The 25,149-nt window shown below is 54.8% G+C and overlaps 1 protein-coding gene across 7 annotated transcripts in view; it reads left to right on the forward strand.

Annotated features, from left to right (window-relative positions):
• Window positions 1-25,149, forward strand: part of DLL3 (delta like canonical Notch ligand 3) — a 282,646-nt gene that overhangs the window by 19,099 nt on the left and 238,398 nt on the right. For all 7 annotated transcript variants that reach the window (XR_005590652.1, XM_039510864.1, XM_039510863.1 and 4 more), the window contains exon 4: window positions 16,636-16,893. Coding sequence is in view for 6 of the 7 variants with exons in the window: in XM_039510864.1 (XP_039366798.1) it covers window positions 16,636-16,893 (258 nt within the window). In the remaining variant the exon portion in view is untranslated. The remainder of the gene's footprint in view (window positions 1-16,635; window positions 16,894-25,149) is intronic.

The following is a 25,149-nucleotide window of genomic DNA, read 5'->3' on the forward strand; positions in this document are numbered from 1 at the left end:
CCCAGCCCTCCAGCGGGGATGCTGTTCGGGGCTCACCTTCAATGGAGCACCCATGGGGACGTGACTCGAAGAAGCAGCAGCTCGCCCTGGGCGGTAACGATGGTTCTTTGAGATGTGTGTCCCTGTGGGTGCTCCATGACCTGCCCTCTTCCCCTCTACTTCAGTGTCTGGCTATGATTCTGCGGTAGAGGAAGGAACTGGGGCGGGGTTTAGCCTCGTGGCGCGGCACAAGGAGAGATGGCGCATGCGCGGGCCCAACGGACACGGCTCCCGAAGTTCTCTGATCAGCACCTCCCGGCGGAGCACCCCTAGGGACACGCGTCTCGAAGAGCCCAGGGTGAGTCACTTCTTCTGTGATCAGTTCCTCCTTATCAGTCGAGACGAGGTCTAACGTCGAATTCCCCTGAGTTTGGATGCAACGATTTGTTGAGGTAGGAAATTTGTTCTCTGTGGTCTGTAGCCATTCCCAGGGTGTTTTGGGACTGGTAACATAAGACCTCCCGTGTACGCCGCTCCAACAGAAATCCCCCCCTCTCCCCTCCCCGGCAGCCTAGATAGTTGTGTAAGGAGCCCCTCGGCCTGTTCCCACGTGTGATTTGAGGGTCTGTAGCAGATGCCCCTGAGTAGCCGATCTTGTGCTTTAGCTGGTTGCACGTGGACCCACGAGTGTTCAAGATCCTTTTCCTCCATGTTGTCAGTGACTTGGTAACAGGTAATGTCAGTTCTGAGGTAGAGAGTGGGGTGCAGGGTGGGTGTGGGGCTCCCATAGGGACGGGGGTGTGTGTGCAGGGTTAGGGTTAGGTGAGAGGGGGTCTCAGAGGGGCGGGCAGGAGCGGTGAGGGGGGTTTTGGAGAGGGTGTGCTGGAGGGATGGAGAGGGGAGAACAGGAGAGTCGAGGTGGGTGTCGGAGGGATGGAGGGGGCACGCAGGCGGGAGGGGTGGGGGGATGGAGAGGGGCAGAGGGGATGGCAGGGGATGGGTGGGGGTCAAGGGGATGGAGGGGCGGAGGGGAGAGGCAGGGAGAGGGGGAATGGGTCCTGGTTGGGTGGAGAATGAGCAGGGGCCTGGAACACCTTGATTGTTGCGTGAGCGGGGGAGTGTGAGGGGACGTGATAATTGTCTATAACACAGTGGCCCCCGGGACAGAAGGGGGATGGGGAGGGTCTGCTCCCCCCCATCTCCTCCCACAAGGACAAGGGGACAGTCGATGAGACTGAACAGGAAATTCAAACCTGAATACCCGGAAATGCTTTCTCCCGGCCATGTCATTAACCAGTGGAACCCACTGCCACAAGGGAACCTAGTGTCACTGACACCAGCTCGGTGTGGCGCTGTAGTGTCCAGGTATGTCTACACTGCAAAATGTGTTTTCCTTTGCGTGTTTGTCCACACGCGTGTTTCGTTAATGGGGTCGTTCCCCCTCAGCCTCCAGCCCAGGGGCTCTTACCTAGCAGTGTTCATATGGTGTCCACTGGGCCTCCTCAGCCAGGGTACAGCCATCGGTTCCTCTCCACCACCTCCAGGCATCGCGGCAGAGCGGTTGGTGCCTGTACGGCAGCACAGGGGGGCGGGATAGCTCAGTGGTTTGCGCATTGGCCCACTAAGCCCAGCGTTGTGAGTTCAGTCCTTGAGGGGGCCATTTAGGGATCTGGGGCAAAACTCTGTCTGGGGATTGGCCCTGCTTTGAGCAGGGGGTTGGACTAGATACCTCCTGAGGTCCCTTCCAACCCTGAGATTCTATGATTCTATGCCCATTACTGTGTGATTAGAAAATATGCAAATCCTTGATCTCCCAGACCCGTAAAGGATGGCGAGGCCAGATGGCCGATCCTTCTGCACCACAAATCCATTGGGCCGGCATCTGATCCAGGCCCGCCAGGTTGGCTGGAGGAACCAAGAGACGTGCTCTTACATCTCCAGTCCTGCTCAGCTCTCACCTCCAGCTTTGACCCCTGACTCTGGCTCCGACCGCTAGGCCTGACCACCCACACCCCACTTGGTGCCACTCTTCTCCCCAGAGCTCAGGCTTGTTACCGATGGTCGTCTCCCCCTGGTTCCTGCTTCCCTGCCTTGCCATGATTCCTTTCTTGTTCCTAATCCCTGCCCCTGGTCTCTGACTCATTCCAGCCCTGACCTTTTGCTTGGCTTGCAGAGTGTGTCAGCAGCACCAGAGGCAGCCTCCTCCCAGGGGAGAAACTTGGGCCGCCTGCAACATCTACCAGCACTGGGTAGATTCACGGCATGGAGCGACCTCTGAGTCTGAGACCTGACCCGCTGCTTCCCTTGACTTCATCCAGACCGTCCTGGGATGGCTGGAGACAGCACCAAGCCGCCCGTGATGCTCGCAATTACAGTGCCACCTGTGGACCTGGCATATTTCTTCTCCTTGGTGGCCCTGGGTGATAACCACACAGGTACTCCCCAAGGGCCATCATCATCTTCTACCTCCCACCAGAGCTCTAAAGACCACTCCAGGGATCGATACTGGGACCCCATCACTCCATGGTCTGCTCCCCTCTATGCCCAGGTGGCCCTCTTGGCGGGGGGGCCCTGTGTCCATCTCATGGGAAGGCAGGGCTATCTGGAGAGGAGCAGTACGCCAAAGACTCCTTCAACCACGTCTGCGACAACTCAGCTGGCATCAGCTCAGCCTTCTCCCAGCTGAGAGGAGGCGCAAGGACAAAACATTCTTTCCTCTGATATGAGAACGGCCAGACTGGGTGAGACCAATGGTCCATCTAGCCCAGTATCCTGTCGTCCGACAGTGGCCAACGCCAGATGCTTCAGAGGGAATGAACAGAACAGGTGATCATCAGGTGATCCATCCTCTGTCACCCATTCCCAGCTTCTGGCAAACAGAGACTAGGGACACTTCAGAGCATGGTTTTGTAGACCCAGCAGGGCCAACTGCTTTGCCATCGTCATTATCATCATCACCAGATGAAGCAGCAGTGCCCCCCCGCCACCCGACCCAGCCCCACAAATGGACGGTTGTAACAGGTTCCAAGGCCTCTTGAAGAGAAGAGCAATGGCGCTCCTCCTACCCATGGAGGATGTCAACGCAGGTGACAGTACCGCTCTGCTCGGCGCTGGGTGGGCCTCAGCTGGAGAACGGTGTCCAGTTTTGGTCACCGCTGTACAGGAAGGATGTAGAGACACTGGAAAGGATCCAGAGGCGAGCGACAGAGATGATCAAAGGGCGGAACGCAAACCATATGAGCAAAGGCTGAAGGAGCTGGGTGTGGTTAGTTTGGAAAAGAGGAGGTGGCGGGGGGACACGTTAGCGGTCTTCAAATACTCCAAAAGCTGCCATAAGAAAGATGGAGAAAAGTTGTTCTCTTCCCACAGAGGGCAGGACAAGGGGCAAGTGGGTTCAAACGACAGCCCAGCCGATTTAGATTAAATGTCAGGAAAAACTTCCTAACTGTAAGAACAATGGAACAATGTGTCTACTCTGCAGCTGGAGGAGGTGTTTCTGGCTGAGGTCGTCATCCCTGTGTTGCTCTGATTGAGCCAGGGTGCTAAAGATAGTAGTGTAGCCATGGTGGCAGGATGGAGCCATCCTGGGATTGCTGAGGGGCAGTCGGTAACGAAAAGCGGTCTGCCAGCTGCACTGGCTGCAGCCAACGATGCTGCATCTCGTTCCGTGGCCATGGCGGTGGGCGTGCTCTGGTTGTTGCTGTCTGAAATGCTTCCTTCTAGGAGTTGGTGTATAAACACCGAGGGATTGTGATGTCACCCAGGAGTGGTGAACTTCACCGTTGCTCCTCAGAGGACAGTCTGACCACCCTTCTTCCACCACAGGTCCACAGAACCCCTCCAGGAAGAAACAGCGCTTCCGCAGGAGAAGGCAGCCTGCCTCATCGACCCAGGCATCCCACCCTCCTCCTTAGAAACACCTGTTTTGATGGGTTGGCCGGAGATCCAGACCACTCCTTTGGCTTCAGAGCTAGCTCCCTCCTTTAGAAATCGTCCTGCACCACCTTAGCTCAGTGGGTTTTGGACATCATAAGGTTACCCTGTTCAGTTCCTCACAGTGCCCGACCCCAACCTGCCACCTCATCCCTCTTCAGGGACCACTCTTATTAGGGTCTTCTACAACGAGCGAGAGCCTCTTGGAGCAACAGAACAGGTCCTGCTGCCGTAGCGGGGAACCGGCTTCTACAGCCGATACTTCCTGATCTCAAAGCAGGGAGGTGGATGGTGAACCATCTTAGACTGAACAGGTTCATACGCAAGCTGGTGTTCAGTGTGGTGACCCTCAACTCGATTGTTCCCTCTCCGGGGACTGGTTCGTATATCTCAACCCTCAGGATGTGTACTTCCATATAGGCATGGTACCATCCAATAGCAGGTACCTGAGATCCATGGTAGGTCACTGGCATTACCGGTATGTATCTTACCCCTTTGCCTCTCAGCCACCCCGAGGTTATTTACTAAAGCTCTGAAGATTACAGCAAAATACTGAAGCAAGAAAGGCATGTCGCTATACACTCATTGGGACGGTTGGCTGGTTCAGGGAAAGTCACCTCACTGGGTCTTGGTACATCGGCAGCCTGGTGCCGAACCTGGAGTTCACTGGTGCACTGCTCAAACCCATGGGCTTCCTACCTTGGGGCAGGTTCAAGAATCTCTCATCCCTGATCTCATAGTGGTGGTGGCGGAGTGGGAGAACTCTAGTTGGGAGAACTTCCCTTGTTCTTCTTGGTCTCCTAGCTTCATGCCAGACTACACCTCCGATGCATGCAGGGCTGACCGAGGCCTGTCTGCACCCCAGGCAAATATCATCCGGCTATGGCCCTCTCCGTGCCCCCGTTGGGTCTATCATCTCTGGCTTGGTGGAAAGACCCAGCAAACGCCCCTTTGCACCTCCCCACCTATCCAGGATGAGGGTGATGGACACATCGCTCTTGGGATGGGCAGCACACACGGGCAAGCTGCAGACACAGGACCTGTGAATGCCCTGAGGACACAGATGCACATCGACCTCCGAGAGCTCATTGTGCTGCTGAAGCCTGGAGACTCCTCCTTGAGTCATATTGCAGTCAGCATACCCCGATAATGACGGACAACCCCACCTCCATGTTCTATCTCAACAAGCCAGGGAGGTGGGAGATCCAACCCGCTTGGCCAAGAAACCTTCCAGGTGTGGAGCTGGGGCATCAGACATTGGATTGTCCTCTCTGCCGTCCATCTACCCAGTCTGCAGATCACCATAGCAGACGGTCGGAGCAGGTACGTCTCCTTGAACCACGAGTGGGAACTCAAGGGCTCAATTTTTCAAGCCATCTTCTCAGACTGGCGCTATCCGTGGACAGAGCTATTTGCAAGATGAAACAACACCTTCAGGATGTCCAGAAACCAAGATTGTCCCAGCCACGGTCTCGGCCTGAGAGCACCCGGCATGGCTGAGATAGTCTTGGTTTCTGACATCGGGAGACTTTCCAGCTCTCGGCTCAAGCCCTTACCTCTAGTAGCAGACCTATTGTCACAGGACAAGGGGAAAGTTATCTGGAGCTGAAGTCTCCTCGTCTCACAGCTGGGCTGCTGGACGGTTGTTGAGAGTCCTGCTTCTCTGCAGTTTGGGATATCCTGGTTGGCAGCTGGACAGATTCTACAAGACAGATGTACCTTTCAAAATGTCCGAGAATTTCTTACTGATGGTGTCACAAGTCTCTGAACGCTCAGAAGGCATCCATGTCTGTGATCCTGGATTATCGACTGGAACTCAAACGGCTTAACATTCCACTGAGCTCTCGCTGATGGTACGCTCGGCCGTGATCTCTAAACCTCTTCCCCGTATAGTGGGCCAATCTACCTTCTCACGCCTAGTGGTCTTGAAATTTCTAAAAGGCCTGATCAGTGGGTCTCCACCTATTCTGGTTTCCAAATTGGACCTCAACCTGATTGTTTCAGTGCTGATGGGACCCTCCATTCAAACTAATGGCGATTGTGCTCTGTCTTGCAATTGTCTGTGAAAATGGCGTTCAGGGTAGCTATCAGCTGGGTGAGGAGGGAGTCAAGCACGGCTGGCAGACCCTCTTTTATTCTATAGTCAGCTATCCAGTGTCTTTAAGAACCCATCCAAAGTTCTTGCCAAAAGGTAGTCAGACAGTCCCATCCGAACCAGCAAATCCACCTACCCGTGTTCTTTCCTAAGCTTCATGCTGCCAGTTCTTCACACCTGAGATGTCAAACAAGCTCCGGCTTCCTGTCTGCAAAGAAAGAAGCCATGCAGATCTTCACCTAGACCCTTTGTGGCCATCGTAGGAAGGATGAGAGGCACAGCCTTTGTCCATGTGGATTTCTGACGACGTGAGGCCTTGCTTTGAGGGGGCAAAGGACACCCCATCCTTTAAGACTTGTTCCAGCAGAGCCTCGGCAGCCTCCTCAAAGAACGTGCGCACATGCAGGGCAGCCACTGGGGGCGCTATCCATTCATTCACTAAGCACTAGGTACTTCCTGAAGTCTCCAGCTTGGAAGCTGCGTTCAGCAGGCCCATACTTGAGTCTTTATTCTCCTAGACTCAATGCACTGAAGCCAGCATCAGTGGAATGCGCATATAGACAATGACTCGAAGGAGAAGTGGCTGCAGTTCGCTGAGGTGTCGTCCATAAGCACATGCCAGGAGCCCTTTAACTCTGATTCTGCGGTGAAGAGGAACGGAGCATGCCGGCATGCTCGGCCTTTAGACACCCTTGCGGGAAAAACACGAAGAGCCCCCAGGGCGCGGATGTGCTGTGTGGACACTTCTGGCCAAAAGACTCCGAACTCCACCGCTGTGCGTGTACCCCACCCGCTCGAACGTGTGTATGGACCACCCAGCTTGAACTCCAGTCACTGCATAAGGTAAGCGACGTCTCCTCCTCCTCTTAGCTCAGGTTAGCAGCTGGAGTCTAGAGCTGATCGGTTGGGTCTTCACTGCTGTTGTAACCCAGGTTAGCTAATGCGAATTAAGAACGTGAGTTAAGAACACGCCTTTTTTTTTTGCAGTGTAGACATACCCATAGGGTGGAAGGGCCTGCTATAGCCTTGATTGGAGAGCTGGGTCTCTTAGCTTGGGCAGGAAAAGCTCCTGCCTTTAAATCCAGAGGTCCCCAGTTCCATCCCTACTGCTGCCAACCCACCCACCGGTGCCGCATTAGTAGCATGAGAGAAAAAGGTCTTGGACATTCATGTAGAGAACAAGAATATGCAGGATTAGAAGAGTCTGTACAGGAGGGAGATAAACCTCCCGCTCTGAGGCGTAAGATCTGTAATTAGTAAAGACCAGGGTGTGATCTGTGTGGGGAGCAGATTATTTCCCTTCGGCTACGGCAGGATCTTTACCTCTTTCTGTGTTGCATCTAGTGTTGGCTTCTGTCAGAAACGGGATACCAAGCTAGCTGGGCCTCAGCTCTGATCCAGAATCCTCTGGCGATTCCTGGGAGAGTTGTTGCTGGCAGGGGTGGGGGTTGGGTGAGTGGTGCATTCAGTATCCTACTGCTGCCACCAGCTGTCATAGATCAAAGTCTATCATTGCTCCAGTCTTCATACGGTCTCTTAGGAGGTATCCTATTTCTTGCCAAGCTGTGCATAGCCTTTCCCACGGGCGAATTCTGCAGCTCTCCGACTCCCAGACTGGGCCTTCATCTCTGGCACCCCTGTTTCTGTCCTGGCGCTCTACTGAGAGTGCAGCCGAGATAAGACTCTTGTAGAGACTTGTACCCGTTCGGGGAGCCATGCACCCAGGGTATGTGTGTGGTGAGACCAGGAGCCTTTTCAGAACAACAGAGCACTGATTAGTCACAAGAAATCCAGCACCGGAGAGTCTTTAGCCAAGTTTAAGACAGTCTGTATGGGCAGAAGCAGCTGCCCTGATATCCCATGCTCTCCTGGGGTCCACCTTATGTCCTCGTCCTAGTTCTTAACACAGCCCCGGTACCTCCTACAACTCTGTCCTCATCCCTGCAAGCCTCTGGGTCCCAGCTCTTCTCTTTCCTGGGTGGCTGGGGCGAAGGACTCATGAACGGATCTTCCATTCATCTGTGTGGATTCCATTCATTTTTTTAGGTCCATCCCAGAGACAGCCATTGTCTGCCTGACATCTAGCCCCGCCTCACTCCACAGTGCCGCCAGAGTAGGAACTGTCCCCTTTCCATCCAGTGGGTAAACTGAGTCACGCGTTGTTCATAAAAAGATCACAAACATTTCCCCCGTTCTTCACCTTGCTTCTGGAACCGAGTGCGATTCTCCCTCCCACACAGTGATCTAGGGATGTTTGAACCTATTCTGAAGTTGGGATTCTGCGTTCATAGAATATCAGGGTTGGAAGGGACCTCGGGAGGTATCTAGTCCAACCCCCTGCTCAAAGCAGGACCAACCCCAACTTAAACCATCTCAGCCGGGGCTTTATCAAGCCAGGCCTTAAAAAACCTCTATGGATAGAGATGCCACCACCTCCTTAGGTAACCCATTCCAGTACTTCACCACCCTCCTAATGAAATAGTGTTTCCTAATATCCAACCTAGACCTTCAGCACTGCAACTTGAGACCATCGCTCCTTGTTCTGTCCTCTGCCACCACTGAGAACAGACGAGCTCCATCCTCTTTGGAACCCCCTTCAAGTAGTTGAAGGCTGCTATCAAATCCCCCCTCACTCTTCTCTTCTGCAGACTAAATAACCCCAGTTCCCTCAGCCGCTCCTCATAAGTCATGTGCTCCAGCCCCCTGATCACTTTTGTTGCCCTCCGCTGGACTCTCTCCAATTTGTCCACATCCCTTCTTTAGTAGGGGGACCAAAACTGGACGCAATACTCCAGATGAGGCCTCACCAGTGCCGAATAGAGGGGAATGATCACTTCCCTCGATCCGCTTACAACAATCCTACTAATACAGCCAAAATGCTGTTAGCCTTCTTGGCAACGAGGACACACTGCTGACTCATATCCAGCTTCTCGTCCACTGTAACCCCCAGGTCCTTTTCTGCAGAACTGCTGCTTAGCCAGTCGGTCCCCAGCCTGTAGCAGTGCATGGGATTCTTCTGTCCTAAGTGCAGGACTCTGCACTTGTCCTTGTTGAACCTCATCAGGTTTCTTTTGGCCCAATCCTCCAATTTGTCTAGGTCACTCTGGACCCCATCCCTACCCTCCAGCCTATCTACCTCTCCCTCCAGCTTAGCGTTCTCCTTCAGTCATCAGAACATGCCAGCGCAAATGTCTCCAGTTCAGGGGCGGCTCTAGGAATCCCACTGCCCCAAGCAGGGCGGTGCACCATGGGGTGCGCTCTGGTGGTCGCTGGTCCCGCGGCTCCAGGGGACCTCTTGCAGACATGCCTGCGGAGGTTCCGCTGGTCCCGCGGCTCCAGTGGAGCATCCGCAGTCATGCCTGTGGGAGGTCCACCCGAGCCGCGGACCCAGCGAACCCTCCGCAGTCATGGCTGTGGGAGGTCCACTGGCCCCGCGGCTCCGGTGGACCTCCCGCAGGCATGACTGCGGAAGGTCCGCCGGAGCCGGCTGCCGCCCTCCTGGCAAAACGCTGCCCCAAGCGCACGCTTGGCGCGCTGGGGTCTGGAGCCGGCCCTGCTCCAGTTCCCTGGAGAACTGTTCTGCCAGATAATCTCTAGGGTCTTGCAGAACGGCTGTTACTCATTAAACAACATGCAGTTGTCATACAGCAGGACAGAACCGTTTCAAATCCATCCCACACGTCTTCTCCTTTAGGTCACGCCAGCAAGGGCCACACGGGAAGCTTCCATGCCCTCCTCTCTACAGCCCTTTGCCCCCCTAAAGCCTTCGGGTTTGAGGCTGAAATCAGGCCCTGCCGCTACCTCCTCCCGTTCCTCCCGGTGTCAGCCGTCTGCGCCGCAGGCTAAGGTGGGCTGGGAAGTGCCTCTTGGAATAGTTTGCGGAGGGGAGCAGGGAAGGTTTGTCCCCCTGCTGAGCTGGACTTAACCCAGCGGTGGCTCTGGGTGTCCCAGGGTCAGGTAAGGCAGGGGTGCATATGCCAGGACCCCATTTCCTCTCTTGGGCAGAAGTCACTGTCTCCCTCCCCGCCCCCGATGCTCTGTGACGCAGGGCCTCTTGGTTAAGAGAATCTACCACCCTGTGAAAACATGTCTCTTCCATCATCAGCGGCCTCCCAGCCGCTATACCCTTCTCTGGGGCTTTTCCCACCCCCCCGGACAGGGTTCACACTTCTGGCAGTGCCCCTCCCCGTGCACGCTCGGCCAGCCGCGGCAAGGCTCAGCTCTGCCTCAGTTTCCCCAGTGCAGGCAGGCAGGGAAGTAACTGCCTTGGTCACAGATGCAGGCTCCAGGGAGCTCACCTGGTGAGACTTATGCCTCCTGGGTGGAGCTGGGTGAGGGTCCTTCCTCTGCCCCCATTCCACTAGATATCGGTCTACAGATGGGGAGGTATCGTGAGCTTACCAGCGTTTCCCTTGTGTGGCGGGTAGGGGGGTGGAAAAGTTTCCCCTCCTTCTCACCTGCTTGACACCTCCAGGTCTGTCTGTTTGGCTCCGCTCAAAGCTACAGCGTCCCTTCCAAAAAGTAGAGGAAAAGGGATCTCATCCAGGGTCCCCCACTTACAGCACTGCCGGAGTCTGCCCAGCACTCTGTGCTGCCGGGCAGGGCACGGGTTTCGCACGCGGATCCTGCCCCAGATTGCAGTGTTCGATATGGCTTTACTACGTGGGAATTGGCTCCAGTGTCCCACTGTCCCCTGAATAGCTCCCACCTTTCGCTCCCTTTGGGGATCGGCTGGATCTGGGGCCAGGAGAGTATGACAGGGTGCATGCACCTGTGTGCGGAGTGGGGACTTATCTACCAGCAGATCCTATGCACAAGAGGCGCTGGCTGAGTAACATCTTTCTCCCACACGGTCACTCACACGGCTGATATACCAGCTGCCTTCCTGGCTGGGCAGATGATGGAGTAACCCTTCGGTTCTGGGCAGGCCGCAGGAAACGGAGGCTCAGGCAGTACAGCCCGTTATGCCCCATCCTTCTGCAGATATTGCAGCTTAGATCTTTGGGATCCAGGGGCTACCCAGGTCAGCTGTCCCCTCCCAGTTTGGGTTTACCCAAATCCCACATCTGAGGTGCTTCCACAACCCCCCACCCCCACCCCATGCCTAGGCCAATCCTCTTTGAGTCTTGTTTAATAACTGGACGTACTGTCCACAAACTCATGTGCTAATCAGCCTGTGACAGACAGATCCTTAGGCTTCTGAGCCACTAGCTGTATTTTCACGGCTCTCAAGGCCAGAAGGGACCGTTGCGATCATCTGGTCTGATCTCCTGTACGGGCGCAGGCCAGAGGACGGCCCCAAAAAACTCCCTGGAGCAGGTCTTTTCAAAAAAGCCTCCCACCTTCATGTAAACCATCCAATCTTTTAAACTCATGGGGTCCACGCTGGGTGGAATTGTTCTAACCCAACAAAGTCTCCAGAGAAGTGACTCCTGCACCTGTACCCCATTGGTGGAGCTATTCTCCCACCAGTGTGGCAACCTCCGTATCAGCACCCCCACACCGAAACCTTGTCTTAGGGGTCAATTCAGGTATAAGCAGTATGGCCCCTTGGCACTGCACCCAGTATCAGCCCCATCCATCTGACGAGACGCCTGATGGCTTTAGGCCCCGGTATGGGAGCGAGACATCAGAGTCCATCTGCAGGGGGGATTGGATTCAGATCACTAGCCTACTCCGAGGCAGCGAGGAAGGCATCTCTATCCCCACCCTCCTCCAAGTGGGGCAGTAATGTATCTGTGGAGTAGATCTCTCCAGCTGGGGTTCCTCACGGCCTCTTGCTCCTTGGCGCCTTGATTTCCGGTGCGTGCGTCCCTCTGTCATGACTCGTGTTTTGGCTGCGGCATGGCTCACACGTCTTGTTCTTGCTCAGCGTGCTGGACCTGGCTGGCTCCAGCTTCGGTGCCTCCATCTGAAGCTCCTTTGCTTCCAGCCCCAGTCTCTGCTGCTCCAGCTCTTACGTTGGGGCATTCTCCAATTCTCCCCTCTTCTCTGCTCTCAAACTGGGCTGCTCACCCGGAACCCCTTCTGGGTCTGGACCACGGTTCTTGCCCGATTGTCCTTCTCTAGCCATGCAGCCATCTGTGCCTCGTTTAACCGTTCAGCGTTTCGCCTTCTCGCTCTGTACAGCTCTACAGTCTTCCACATCATTTGCCTTACTGTTTCCTTTCATTAACCTTGGTGGTTTGATTGTTTTTTCTGCAGTGGTCACTGGATGCAAAATACTACTGGTGCATCCAGTATCCCACTTCTGCCACCAGCTGTCAAGGATCAATATGGGTTCAGTGCTCTGGCCTTCATCCAGTCCCTTAGAACAGTGGCTCTCAATCTTTCCAGTCTCCTGTAACCCTTTCAGGAGTCTGATTTGTCTTGCGTACCCCCAAGTTTCACCTCACTTGAAAACTATTTGCTTACAAAATCAGACACAAAAATACAAAAGTGTCTCAGCATACGAGTACTGAAAAATCGCTGACTTTCTCATGTTGACCATATAAGTATAAAATGAATCGACTGACCAATATAAATATTGCCCTTTTCAGTGTACCGTATAGTAGTATAGAGCAGTATAAACACGTCATGGTCTGTATTAGATTTTAGTTTGTACTGACTTCGCCAGTGCTTTTTATGGAGCCTGTTGTAAAACTAGACAAATATCTAGATGAGTGGATGTACCCCCTGGAAGACCTCTGGGTACCCCTAGGGGTGTGCATACCCCTGGTTGAAAACCACTGTCTTAGAAGGACCACTAGGTCTTGCCTTGCCTGAGCATAGCTTTTCCCAAAGCTCTGGGACCTCGTTTCTGTCCGGATGCTCTGTCGAGAGACCAGCCGAGTTCAGACTCCGTGCACCCAGAGCATACGCCTGTTGAGACCAGGCAGCCTTTTCAGGACAATGGAGCATTGGTGAGTCATCCGGAATCTAGCCTCGGAGAGTGCTGAGGTGTGCATGGAAAAACCAAGCTTAAGACCGAGTTAATCTGGGCAGAAGCAGCTGCCCTGATATCCCCTGCTCGCCTGGGGTCCACCTTGTGTCTCTATACCTAGGCCTGGTCCCACCTAGGTTTCTGTCCTCAGCCCTGCTGGGTCCCAGCTCTTCTCTTTCTTGGCCGGCTGGGGGTGAAGGGTTCCTGTCGGTCGGGGGTGTGAAAAAGCCACTGCCCCCCTAGCCAACTCAGCTATGCCAACACAGCCGTCAGTAGAGACACAGAGTGCTTCTGGCGGTCGGGGAGCTGGTGCTACCATGCAGGCCAGCACTCCTCCTGTCGCATACGCTGCGTCTACACTAGGGAGCTATGCCGGTTTAGGCTCTGCAGGGTAGATACAGCCTCAGGCAGAGCTGTTATACACATGTGCCTCAATCCCCCTATCCCCAGAGGAGGCACTGACCCCTTCCCAGGCAGTGGGTAAACTGAGTCGCACACTGTTCCTTAAAATGTTACAAGACATTCCCACGTTCTCCACAGGGTGCTGGGTGTGGCGGTTGGGTGTGGGGGTAGAGGTGCAGGAGGAGAGAGGGGTGTGGGAATTGGGTGGGTGGGGAAGAGGGGGTAAGGGTCAGGGGGTGGGTGGGGAGGAGGGGTGCTGGGTGTGTGGGGGGGCGCTGGAGGCAGGAGAGCGAGTGCTGGAGAAGGGAGCGTGGTGTGAACTCTGGGACAGATGGGAACGGCAAATGGGCACAGGCCTTCTCCCAAAGGCAGCGCCTGACCCCCTTCCTGCCTGGGCTGGGTCGGCCCCTCCCCAGACACGTGGGGCAAGAAGGGGGCATTGTTCTTTCCCCTTACAGGTTGGCGCTAGTGTCACGGATTGCAAGGGAGTGGGGACAGGCGGGGTCCCAGGTGGTTGGAGGGGGGAGTGCTGTGTGGGGAGGAGGTGTAATTGGGTGCAGGGCATGTGCCCTGGGTACACCTACCTGGCCCCATCTGTGAGGTGTGTGCAGGGTCACGGGCCTACTCGATCGGGGTGTGCGTGTAAAACTAGATGTGATGTATCTTGATTTTTAGGAGGGCCTTTGGCACCATCCCACAGGACCCTCTCCTAAGCAGCCTAGGGGCGTGTGGGTCTAGATGGAACGACTATCGGGTGCGTGCGCAGCTCGTTGAGACTGTGCTCAGAGCGTCGTTATCAATCGTTTGCTGTCAGCTGGGAGGGCGTAACTGGGGGCGTCCCGCAGGGGTCAGTCCCGGGGCCGGTACCGTTCAATATTTTCCTTAATGACTTGAACAATGGAGTGGAGAGGAGGCTTATAAAATCTGCAGATGACACCGAGCTGGGAGGGGTCACGAACACTTTGGAGGACAGGATTGGAATGGAAAACGACCTGGACAAATTGGAGAATTGGTCTGAAATCAACAAGAGGAAATTCAGGAGAGACCTGTGTGAAATACTTCACCGGGGAAGGAAAAAATCAAATGCTTGGGGCATAACTGGCCAAGGGATAATAGTGTCGAAAAAGAAACAGGGGGAATCTAGTGGATATGAAACTGAATAGGAGTGTGATGCAGTTTTAATCTAATATCATTCTGGGGTGTGTTAACAGGAGTGTCGTATGTCAGACATGGGAGGTAATTGCCCTGCTCTGTGCAGCACTGGGGAGGCCTCAGCTGGAGCACGGGGTCCAGTTCTGGGCGCCGCGCTGTAGGAGAGACGTGGGCAAATCGAAGAGAGCCCCGAGGAGAGCAACAAAAAGGATCCAAAGTTTAGCAAACCTGCCCTGGGAGGAGAGGTTACAAAAACGGGGCCTGTTTAGGCTGGAGCAAAGCCGACTGAGCGGGGATCTGAGAACAGTTGTCAGATACATTAAGGGCTGTTCTAAGGAGGACAGGGATCAGTTGTTCTCCATGTCTGCTGAAGGCAGGGCCGGCTCCAGGGTTTTTGCCGCCCCAAGCGGCAGTGGGGGAGCCGCGGCCACGATCGGTGGCAGCTCCACTGCGCCGCTTTCTTCTTCGGCAGCAATTCGGCGGCAGGTCCTTCCCTCCGAGAGGGACCCACCACTGAAGAGCCCGACTTGCTGCCCCTTCCCCTTGGCCACCCCAAACACCTGCTTGCTGGGCTGGTGCCTGGAGCCGGCTCTGGCTGGAGGGAGGACAAGAAAAAATGGGCTTAATCTGCAGCAAGGGAGATTGAAGGTAGCTATTCGGCGCTCTCAGGGGAGGGAAGCTCTGGAGTAGGCTTGCAAGGGAGGTTATGGGATTCCTGTCACTGGACTAGGGTTATTTGGTCTGGACTCGGCACAGGGGGGCTGGACTAGATGGTTTCTGGCCCCACATTGCTATGATTCAGTCTGCCTGGGCAGAGGGCAAGCGGCTGCCAGCTGGGCAGATTCATGGCGGGCGGGGGGCACTCAGTGGGGTGGTGGATGGAGACGGGATCCCCGGGTGGGCTGGGGGCTGGAATTTAAGCCAATGGAGTGAGGGGAGCTGGTGCAGCGAGTTCATTATGGGAGTTAGAAAGGAAAGAATTTGGGGGACTCCCTCCTGGGAAGCAGTGACTCTGAAAGACTTTTTGTGCTGGGGGAACGAATAATTGGCTGACCGTGAGCTCCCAGTGCGACGCTGGGGCCAAAAGAGCCAAGGTGACCCTGGGGTGTATGAACAGGAGTCTCGCGTAGGAGTGGAGAGGTTATTTCCCCTCTGTGTTTGGCCCTGGTGCGACAGCTGCTGGGATCCTGTGTCCGGTTCTGGTGCCCACCATTCAAGGAGGATGTTGGTAAATCGAAGAGGGGTCAGAGAAGAGTCACGAGAATGATCAAAGGGTTAGAAAACCTGCCTGGTCGTGCCTGACTCAAGGAGCTCGATTTATTTAGCTTAGCAAAGAGAAGGTTCAGGGGTGACTTCATCCCTGTCTATCAGGACCTACAGGGGGAACAAATATTTAATCAAGGGCTCTTTGGTCTCGTGGAGAAACGTCAAACACGATCTGGCGGCTGGAAGTTGCAGCTGGAAATATTTAGACGGGAATATCAGATGCACAATTTCAACACTGAGGGGCATTACCCATTGGACAACTGACCACAGGTCGAGGTGGATTCCCCATCCCTGACGATTTTAAACTTAAGACTGTGGATGTCTTACTAAACAATCTGCTCTAGCTCCGATGGGAAGTTCTCTGGCCTTGTTACACAGGGGATCACGCTGGGTGATCGCAGAGGTCCCTCCTGTCCTCGGACTCTGTTAAGGACCTGGCCCACACCTCTTTAAGAGTGACCCCTCCTCTGGGTAGGGATCAAAGGGCACTACCCATGGCAGGGCTGGGGAAGAGGAGAGAGGCGTTCAGTACATTCCTGCTGCATGACCATGGGGTGTATACGGGGTGGGGATGTCACCTGTTGGGTCAGTATTATGTGTTTTCTTCTAGTGGCTGGTCCGTATAGAGGATAATGGCCTTACTACCGCTGCTGGCTAATGGAGCTCCTCCTTCAGCTGAAGTGAGCAATGTCTATGCCTCGTCCCAAGGCCATTTGACTTCAGCGGTGTCTGGCTCAGGCCTTTTGTGGTGAAGGTCCTGGTTTTTGGCCCTGCCCCATGGGGGGGGTCATTGCAGGGAAGGGGGGAGGGGAAGCTTGTGCTTTTCCCAGGCTCTTCATTGACAGTCCATTTCTCCTCTCTTCCCCCCCCTCCCCCAACCCCTCAGAGGATGCCCAGAACCTGATCAGCCGCCTGGCCACGCGGCGCCGGCTGGCGGTGGGCGAGGACTGGTCCCAGGACGTGCAGCTGGGCGAGCAGAGCGAGCTGCGCTATTCCTACCACGTGCTGTGTGACGAGCACTACTACGGCGAGGGCTGCTCCGACTACTGCCGCCCCCGCGACGACCCCTTCGGGCACTACGCCTGCGACGAGCTGGGCGCCCGCGTCTGCCTGCCCGGCTGGAGGGGGGAGTACTGCTCCGAGGGTGAGTGAGTGACGGCCCCCCGGATACACCACACGCCCCCACCTCTGAATACACCACGTCCCCGACCTCTGAATATACCACGCCCCCCCAGATACACCATGTCCCCGACCTCTGAATATACCCCCCCCCTCCCGGATACACCATGCCCCCTGACCTCTGAATATACTACGCCCCCGACCTCTGAATATACCACGCCCCCCCGGATACACCACGCCCCCTGACCTCTGAATATACCACGCCCCCCCAGATACACCATGTCCCCTGACCTCTGAATATACTACGCCCCCGACCTCTGAATATACCACGCCCCCCAGATAAACCACACACCCCGACCTCTGAATATACTATGCCCCCGACCCCTGAATACCACGCCCCCTGACCTCTGAATGTACCACCCCCCCCCGGATACACCATGTCCCCTGACCTCTGAATATACCACCCCCCCCTCCTGGATACACCATGCCCCCTGACCTCTGAAGATACTACGCCCCCGACCTCTGAATACACCACGCCCCTTGGACCTCTGAATACACCATGCCCCCTGGATACACCACGCCCCCCCGACCTCTGAATATACTATGCCCCTGACCTCTGAATATACCACGCCCCCCGGATACACCATGAACCCTGACCTCTGAATACACCCCGACCCTCCAAATACACCTCACTAGCCACCCCGACCTCTGAATATACCACGCCCCCAGCCCTTCCAAACACATCTCATTTGCCCCCCCAATTCCTCCAAATATACTTCACTAACTCCCGCTCCCTCCCCAGAACTCTGAATATACCACACCCCCTGGATAACAACGCTCCCCCTTGGACCTCTGAATATACCAGGCCCCCCAGACCTCTGAATATACCCCCCCCCACACACCTAATCCCTCCAAATACATTTCACTAGGGTTCCCCACCCCAGACCTCTGAATATACCACACTCCCTGGTCCTCCAAATACACCTTGCCCTCCCCACACCTCAGACCTCTTAATATACCACACCCCCCACTGGTTTCCTCTAAATACACCTTGCTCGCCCACCCCGGACCCTCTGTAATACATCTTGCTCTGCTCTGACCCCCCCCCCCCCGAGAGTACATGCTGCCCCAGGTCTCCCCAAATACACCTCACTCTCCCCTTGGAGCCCCTGAATAAACCTCGCTCCCACTGAATACACCTTGCTCCCCGCAATGTACCTTGACCTCCCCAAACACATCTCTCCCCCACCCTCCACAAATACACCTCTCTCCCCTACACCTCCAAACCTTCCCCAAAGACACCTCTTTCCCCCAAAGACACCTCGCTCTCCCTGTCCCCCAAAACACATCTCACTCCCCCAACACACCTCAATCCACCCATGCCCTCCCCCCCCCCCCAAAAAAAATGTACCTTGCTCCTCCTGCCTCCCCCATCATACCGGGACACTTTTCTCTACCACCTGCTCACAGCACGACAGCCTACTCCGTGCCCACCGGGGCGAACCCTCCCAGCTCAGCCGCCTGCTCTCCCCCAGTGCAGGCTAGCAATTCGCACCCCCCACCCACCCCCTTGTTTCAGCCCAGTGCATCAACCCGCTGCCTGTGTGCAAAGAGAGGGCACCCCAGGTCGCCGGCTTCCCCTCAGTTCAACACCGTCCTGATGGACGGCAGGAGAGAGATCACTTGATCATAACCTGTTAGGTTCACTCCCTCTGGGGCACCTGGCACTGGCCATTGGCGGTAGACAGGCTACTGGGCTGGATGGACCTTTGGTCTGACCCAGTATGGCCGTTTTTATGTTCTTATGTCCTGAGTGCAGAGCGCCTGGCTGTGTCCAGCGTAAAACTGCATATAAGCTTGTTGAACGCCGTTTATGATAAAGATCTAGAATAGGTGCAAGGAACAGGACTGGCGAGGCAAAGTTAGTCCCTATGAATATGGTTACATTGTAATAACAGCCCCCTAATACTGAGTCTCAGAGCCCGGTCAGCTGACTCAGACTTGGGGGGCTCGGGCTGAACGTTGCCGTGTAGACGCCCTGTGGTGGGATTTCAGAGCCCGGGTTCCATCCCAAGCCCGAGTGTCTCCGCTGCCGTTTTATAGCCCCGCAGCCCGAACCCAGCCACGGCTGTGCCGCGGGTCTTTCATCGCTGTGTCGGCGTCCCCGATGTGTATCCTGCACTTGGCTGACTGCAAGCGGTGTCCATTGGTCGAAGCCCGCGCCGTTGTCCTCCTCGCACTCGGACCCCAGCGTGGATCGGTGCCCCTCCAGTTTCTCCTTGACTCCGACTCAGGCCATGCGGCGGTCTTGGTGTCCGTAACGATCCTTGTTCTTTCAGAACCTGCAGGTATCGATCGCGTACGTCGTTCCGTCGCCGTACTAGTTTACTGGTTCATAGGCTAGTTCTGCCCGCAGAGCGGGACTATGCCCAGAGTCTCGGGATTTAAGAACTGGGTTGCCTGCCCCCGTTCCTTCTCCAGCAGCGACGAACACCAGGGCTGCCTTCGTGGTCTCGGAGACGCTCAGCAAGTGCAGTGTTCACTCCTGCTTCGGGGAGAGAAGAAGCGGCAATGTCTGAAGGCCTGGAGACCGCAATTGGATCCAGGCCCTCAGGCAGCCACCTCAGACTGTGGGACGCGCCCCTCTGAGCACAAGCACCTAGTAGGGAGGCTGCCAACCTGGTTTTGAACCGGGCAGTCCTCTTTTGGGGGTTTGCCCCCCCATCCGACACTGAGACAAAGCCAGTATTGGATGGTGGACGCCATTTTAAGGAGCATGGTGCATGGGAGCTCACGCCTGCGGGGGCGCGGCAACGCACTCCTCCAAATGGCACCCCTCATGCAGCCCGAACTTGTACATGCACTGTGCGTGTGAGGTCACGCCAGCGGGGGCAGGGCTGAGCATGCCTCAAAATGCCTCCCCCTCCCCCCCCCGGCGTTGCACGACTGCGAGTGAGGTCACACGGATGGGGGCAGGCCCATGCCATTCCCAGAAGTACCGGCATGCCTGGTATTCCGGGAATATGTGAGTGGCTACCTGAGCTCTGGGATTGAGGCAGGGTCTGTTAAGCCCAGGAAACCCTCTCATGAGAGTAAGGGACGTGTGGCCATCAGTGATGTAGTGGAGCCACCTGCAATGCCACTTGTACTAAAACAAAATGGTTTCATGGAGGAAGCCATTTTGTAAAGTACACTAGGTGTCCTCCTCACAGTGCGACCTCGCTGAGAGGTCACGCTGACAGGGCAGGGTACCAGTACTTCAGAACTCAGGGCTGCAGTAGATCCAAAGATGGATTCCCTTCCAGAACGGCCTCTAAAAGAAAAGATCCCCCTCGCCCCACCACCACCACCACTCGGTCCACATCAGGAGAGTCCTTGCGCGGGGGTCCTAAGTGCTTAAAGCTGCCTAAATCTTCCATTCAAGAAGGGACGGCATGAAAGGGGAAGGATCCGTCGGTACCAACTCCACCTCCAACTCTTAGACTGAAGGATCGGCATCCCATGGCTCCATCTGGGAGTTTCACCCTGGACTTCCCTTCCACAGGACTGCCTCTGTCTATGATGGATCCGTCCTCAGGCACACCAGCTCTCTTGGTACCAACCTCCAGTACTCCCCATACTCCAGCTTAAACGGAGACCTTTACTACTCAGGAGAATATTTTTAGCCTTTATATACCCGCAGTCTCCTCTGTTATCAGTCCAGTTCTCCTCAGAGACATCTCTACACCAGAAGAAATCACTTTGAACACCCTACTATGTCTACAGGTTGGAGCATTCCTCCTCCGGTACCACTGGTAAAACATGAGGTGACTTTTTCACCAGAGGAATCTGACCACCTGGACAAGACTTCAGCCCCTCAGAGAGAGAGAGAGAGAGAGATCAGTCCGGACAGAACCTCTAGGATATCTTGGAGCCATCCACTTCCAAAGGGACCGATGATGTCCACTGCATTGGGGGACTCCCTTTCCCCCAGCCGGTTGACCCATCATATTGACCTTACTGGGGCTCCTGAGATCCAAGCAGGAATCGTTCTGGATCCGTGCAGGAATCGCACTTATCACCTTCCCCTAGATGGTACCACAGGCTCTGTTGGGGCATGAGGAGGAGGCTGTGACGGTTCTAATGGGTGTGTCATTCTCCTCCCCCAGTGAGGCAAATATGCCATCATCCCCTCTCCTGCCTGATGACTACAGGCAGTACCAGGAGCTTTTACAGAGGCTCGTGACCGAGGTCCAGATCCCTCTTGAGGAGGTCCATGACAAACAGTGTAGGCTCCTCAAAGGAAGCCATTTTGGAGCCTGCTAGGCCCTCCTGTGCCCATCCCCCAAAAAGGACAGAAAAGCAGAACTTGGTTCCACTGAAAGGGGCCCAGTTCCTGTTCACCCACCCAGCGCCGAACTCCTCGGTGGTACAGGCAGCCAGAGAACCGTCCGTATTACAGTCCCCCAGGCCAGCTCCATCTGACCAGGGTGATAAACGCCTTGTCCTCTCATGGCGGAAGCTATTTTCATCTACCAGCCTCCAAGTTCGAAGCGCCAACTACCAGCCCCTGTTGGCGAAGTGCGACTTCACAAACTCCGCTACATTGGTGGGGCTCAAAGATAAACTGCCCCAGGAGGCCGAGGGCCGGTTCCAAGCCCTCATCGATGAAGGCAGGTGGCTAAGCCGTCGTTACTGGCCTCGTTGGGTGCAGCTTGAGCCATTGCCACAGCCGCTGTCATGAGATGCGAGTTGTGGCTTCATGCTTCAGGGTTCCCCAGGGAGGTCCAGAAAGCCACTGAGCACTTGCCCTTTGGGGAATCATATCTTTTCAATGAGAAGATGAATGAGTCACTTCACTCTCTGAAGGACTCTAGGACAACCCTCTGCTCCCTGGGCCTTAGCCCTGAATCGGGAACACCCCAAACACAGCTCCAGGCCCAGCCATGTCTCTTCCCCCCCCGCCCCAGCACCTTTACGAACCGCCACGTAAATGACAGAGGGTTCACAGACAGAGATTGCCGGCTTCTTCCACCTCAGCCGCCACTGCTCAAGCCCACCCACCAACCAAGGTTTCTTTTGAGATAGCTCTATCGTTGGGTAGCATTATTGATTCCCTTCCCTCCCCCAAGCCTTTGGTGGCCGTCTCGCCCTCTTTGCACACCACTGGAGGGCAGTAACAGCAGAGATGAGTGGGTGCTAGAGATAATCCACTTATTGATAATCCGTTATTGAGTTTCTCACCCCGCTTCCCTGTCCCAAGGAGATTTTCCACCAGCAGCTGGATTCTCTCCACCAGCTGCTGCTCATGGAGCCTTGAGGCAAAGGGGTTCTACTCCCCACTCTTCGTTGCTCCCAGGAAAAATGGAGGCTGGAGGCTCATTGTCAATCTTCGACAGCAAGTCAAGACTCCGAATGGTTACGCTGGCATCAATAATCCTCCCCTTAGAAGAGGGCATGTGGTGCATGGCTCTCAGCATGAAAGATACTTACTTTTATGTGGAAACGTATCAGCCGGACAGAAGGTTCCTCAGGTTTCTGGTAGGGCAAGAACCCTGCCAGTTCAGAGTCCTGCAGGACTAACCAGAGCACCGAGTGTCTTCACGAAGGTCTTCTCAGTGATGGCGGCCCAGATGAGCCGAAACGGTTACACGGTCTTCCCATACTGGGATGATTGGCTACTAATGGGCAAATCCAGTCAGGAGGTCAGTTACCAATCATATTCTTACTCACCTGGCATCCCTGGGAGTCTACGTAAACAAAGAAAAGTCTACTTCACCTCCCACAAGGACGATAGACTTGATGGGGGCTACTCTAGTTTGGATCTCACCAAGGGCCTACCTCCCAATGGTGAGAAACTCAACTTAATAAGAAAAGTCAGGCTCAAACCATGAACCGCAGTCAAAGGCTGTCTTTCCCTATTGGGCCACATGGCCTCGTGTACTTGGGTCATGCCGTTTGCCAGGCTCCACTTGTTCTCTGCAGTCCTCTCTCTGCTCTGACAACATGAACATCAGGGTAACAGTTGTCATAGTGTTCATAGACTTTAAGGCCAGAAGGAACCATCATGGTCATCTAGGCTAACCTCGTGCACCTCACAGGCCACAGAACCTCACCCACCCACTCCTGTAATTGACCCATAACCTCTGGCTGAGTTACTGAAGTCCTCAAATCTTGATGTAAAGACTTCAAGTTACGGAGAGCCCACCACTTACTCTAGTTCAAACCAGCAAGTGACACGTGCCCCATGCTGCAGAGGAAGGCGGAAAACCCCCCAGGGTCTCTGCCAATCTGACCTGGGGGAAAATTCCTTCCCGACCCCAGATATGGGGATCAGTTAGACCCTGAACGTGTGGGCAAGAGCCATCAGCCAGACACCTGGGAAAGAATTCATTGTAGTAACTCAGAGCCCTCTCCAGCTAGTGTCCCATCTCTAGCCATTAGGGATATTTGCTAATAGCAGTCGGGACAGGGCCATCTGCCATTGTAGGCAATCTCTTCATACCACCCCCTCCGTGAACTTATCAAGCTCAGTCTTGTAACAAGTTGGAGGCTGTTCCAGAACTTCACTGCTCTGATGCCTAGACGCCTGCCTTTAATTTCAAGTCTAAACTTCTTAGCCTAAAGTTCTAGCCAAGCTCGAGGCTTCTCTGGTCTGGTGGACAAACCCAGAGCCAGTGCGCGAGGGAGTCCCTTTTGTTGCGTTCACACCCGATGGGGAGCGCACATGGGCAATCACCCCGCACAGGGCACATGGACCCCTTGAGAAGCCAGAGTGCATATCAGTCGGCTATAGCTGAGAGCAGTCTGCCTAGCCTGCCATCCATTCCTCCCACTGATTCAATCAAGTCGTGTCCAAATAACGTCAGACAACATGACGACTGTCTCCTACATAAACGAACAAGGTGGAGCAAGATCCCTTCTTCTGTGTGCAGAGGCCATCAACTAATGGAACTGGTACGTCAGGAGCTGCACAATGCTCTTGGTAACATACCTACCAGGGGCACAGAATTCTTTGGAGGGCAATCTCAGCAGATACATCTCCACAGACTGTGAATGGGACTTACACAATTCCAGCCTGAATGAGAGATTCACCCAGTGGAAAATGCCATCCTGGGACCTGTGGGCATCCCAGACAAACAGGGAATTTTCCCTATATCGCTCCAGGACTGCTATGGGCAAGGGATGCAAGAGCAACACCCTTCTCCCACCTGAGACATGCCTTTCCTCCCCTCCCGCTACTACCACTGGCACTGAGAGTGATTCATCACGACAAAACTCGAGTTGTTCTCATTGCATACCATGGACCCCAGACAGCTTCCTTCTGCAAATGGTGGCACGTCATCCCATCAGCATCCAACCCTTCCCCAACCTGCTGACCCAGGGGAACGGCACAGCCAGATGCCCCGCAACCCCGACCCCTTCCACCTTACGGCCTGGGCATCAGACCTAGAACATTCATGTTTGGAAAACGTCTAATCTATTCTTAACTGAACCAGAAAAGAGTCCACTAGAAAATGCGGTCTGGCTAAATGGAGACATTTCTTCACCTTGATGCAATGAAACCATTTGACCTCTGGGTTGGTGGTTTTTCCTGCTCTTCTTGACTATATCCTTCATCTCAAGATGTCGGGCCTCTCCTCCTGCTCGCTGTGAGTCCACCTGCAGCAATTAGCACCTTCCATTCACCTGCTATTCTATTTTTAATCACCAAACAACAGTCAGATTCCCAAGAGGACTCCTTAGAGCCTTCCCGCTGGTTATGAACCACTGGCCACTTGTTCCATGTCCTTCCTCTCCATGAAGGTCACCTTCTGAGTCGCTGTCCCAGATGGGTGAGCAAACTAGGAGCTCTTACGGCAGACCCGCCATATTCCGTATCTCATAAGGAGAGGGTTTCCCTTCGCTTCCATGTGAAATTCATCCCTAGCGTGAGTTCCAAGTGAATCAACCTGCTCGCTCACCAATTTTCTTTCCTAAACCTCATGCTTCCAAGGAAGATGGGAGACTCCACTCTCGATGTCAGATGAGCTTTGGCATTCCACCTGCAGGGAACAACGCCACCAGTTAGAAAACCGCTTTGGATGTTTGTTGTTGTAGCAGAACGAACACGGGGACAAACGTCTGCTCAGAGACTAAATGGATTTCTGGCTGCATCCTCCTTCACTATCAGTTGGCACATCGCCTTTCCTCAGATGAGGCAAATTCAGCATCACCACTTCGAGGCTTCAGATGTAGCTGGTGGGACAGGGGCGTTACAAACATCGGGCCCAACTGCATCTTTGCACCCTCTTCCTGTCTG

Source organism: Mauremys reevesii, linkage group 22, assembly GCF_016161935.1.
Source record: "Mauremys reevesii isolate NIE-2019 linkage group 22, ASM1616193v1, whole genome shotgun sequence".
Taxonomy (NCBI): Eukaryota; Metazoa; Chordata; order Testudines; family Geoemydidae; genus Mauremys; species Mauremys reevesii.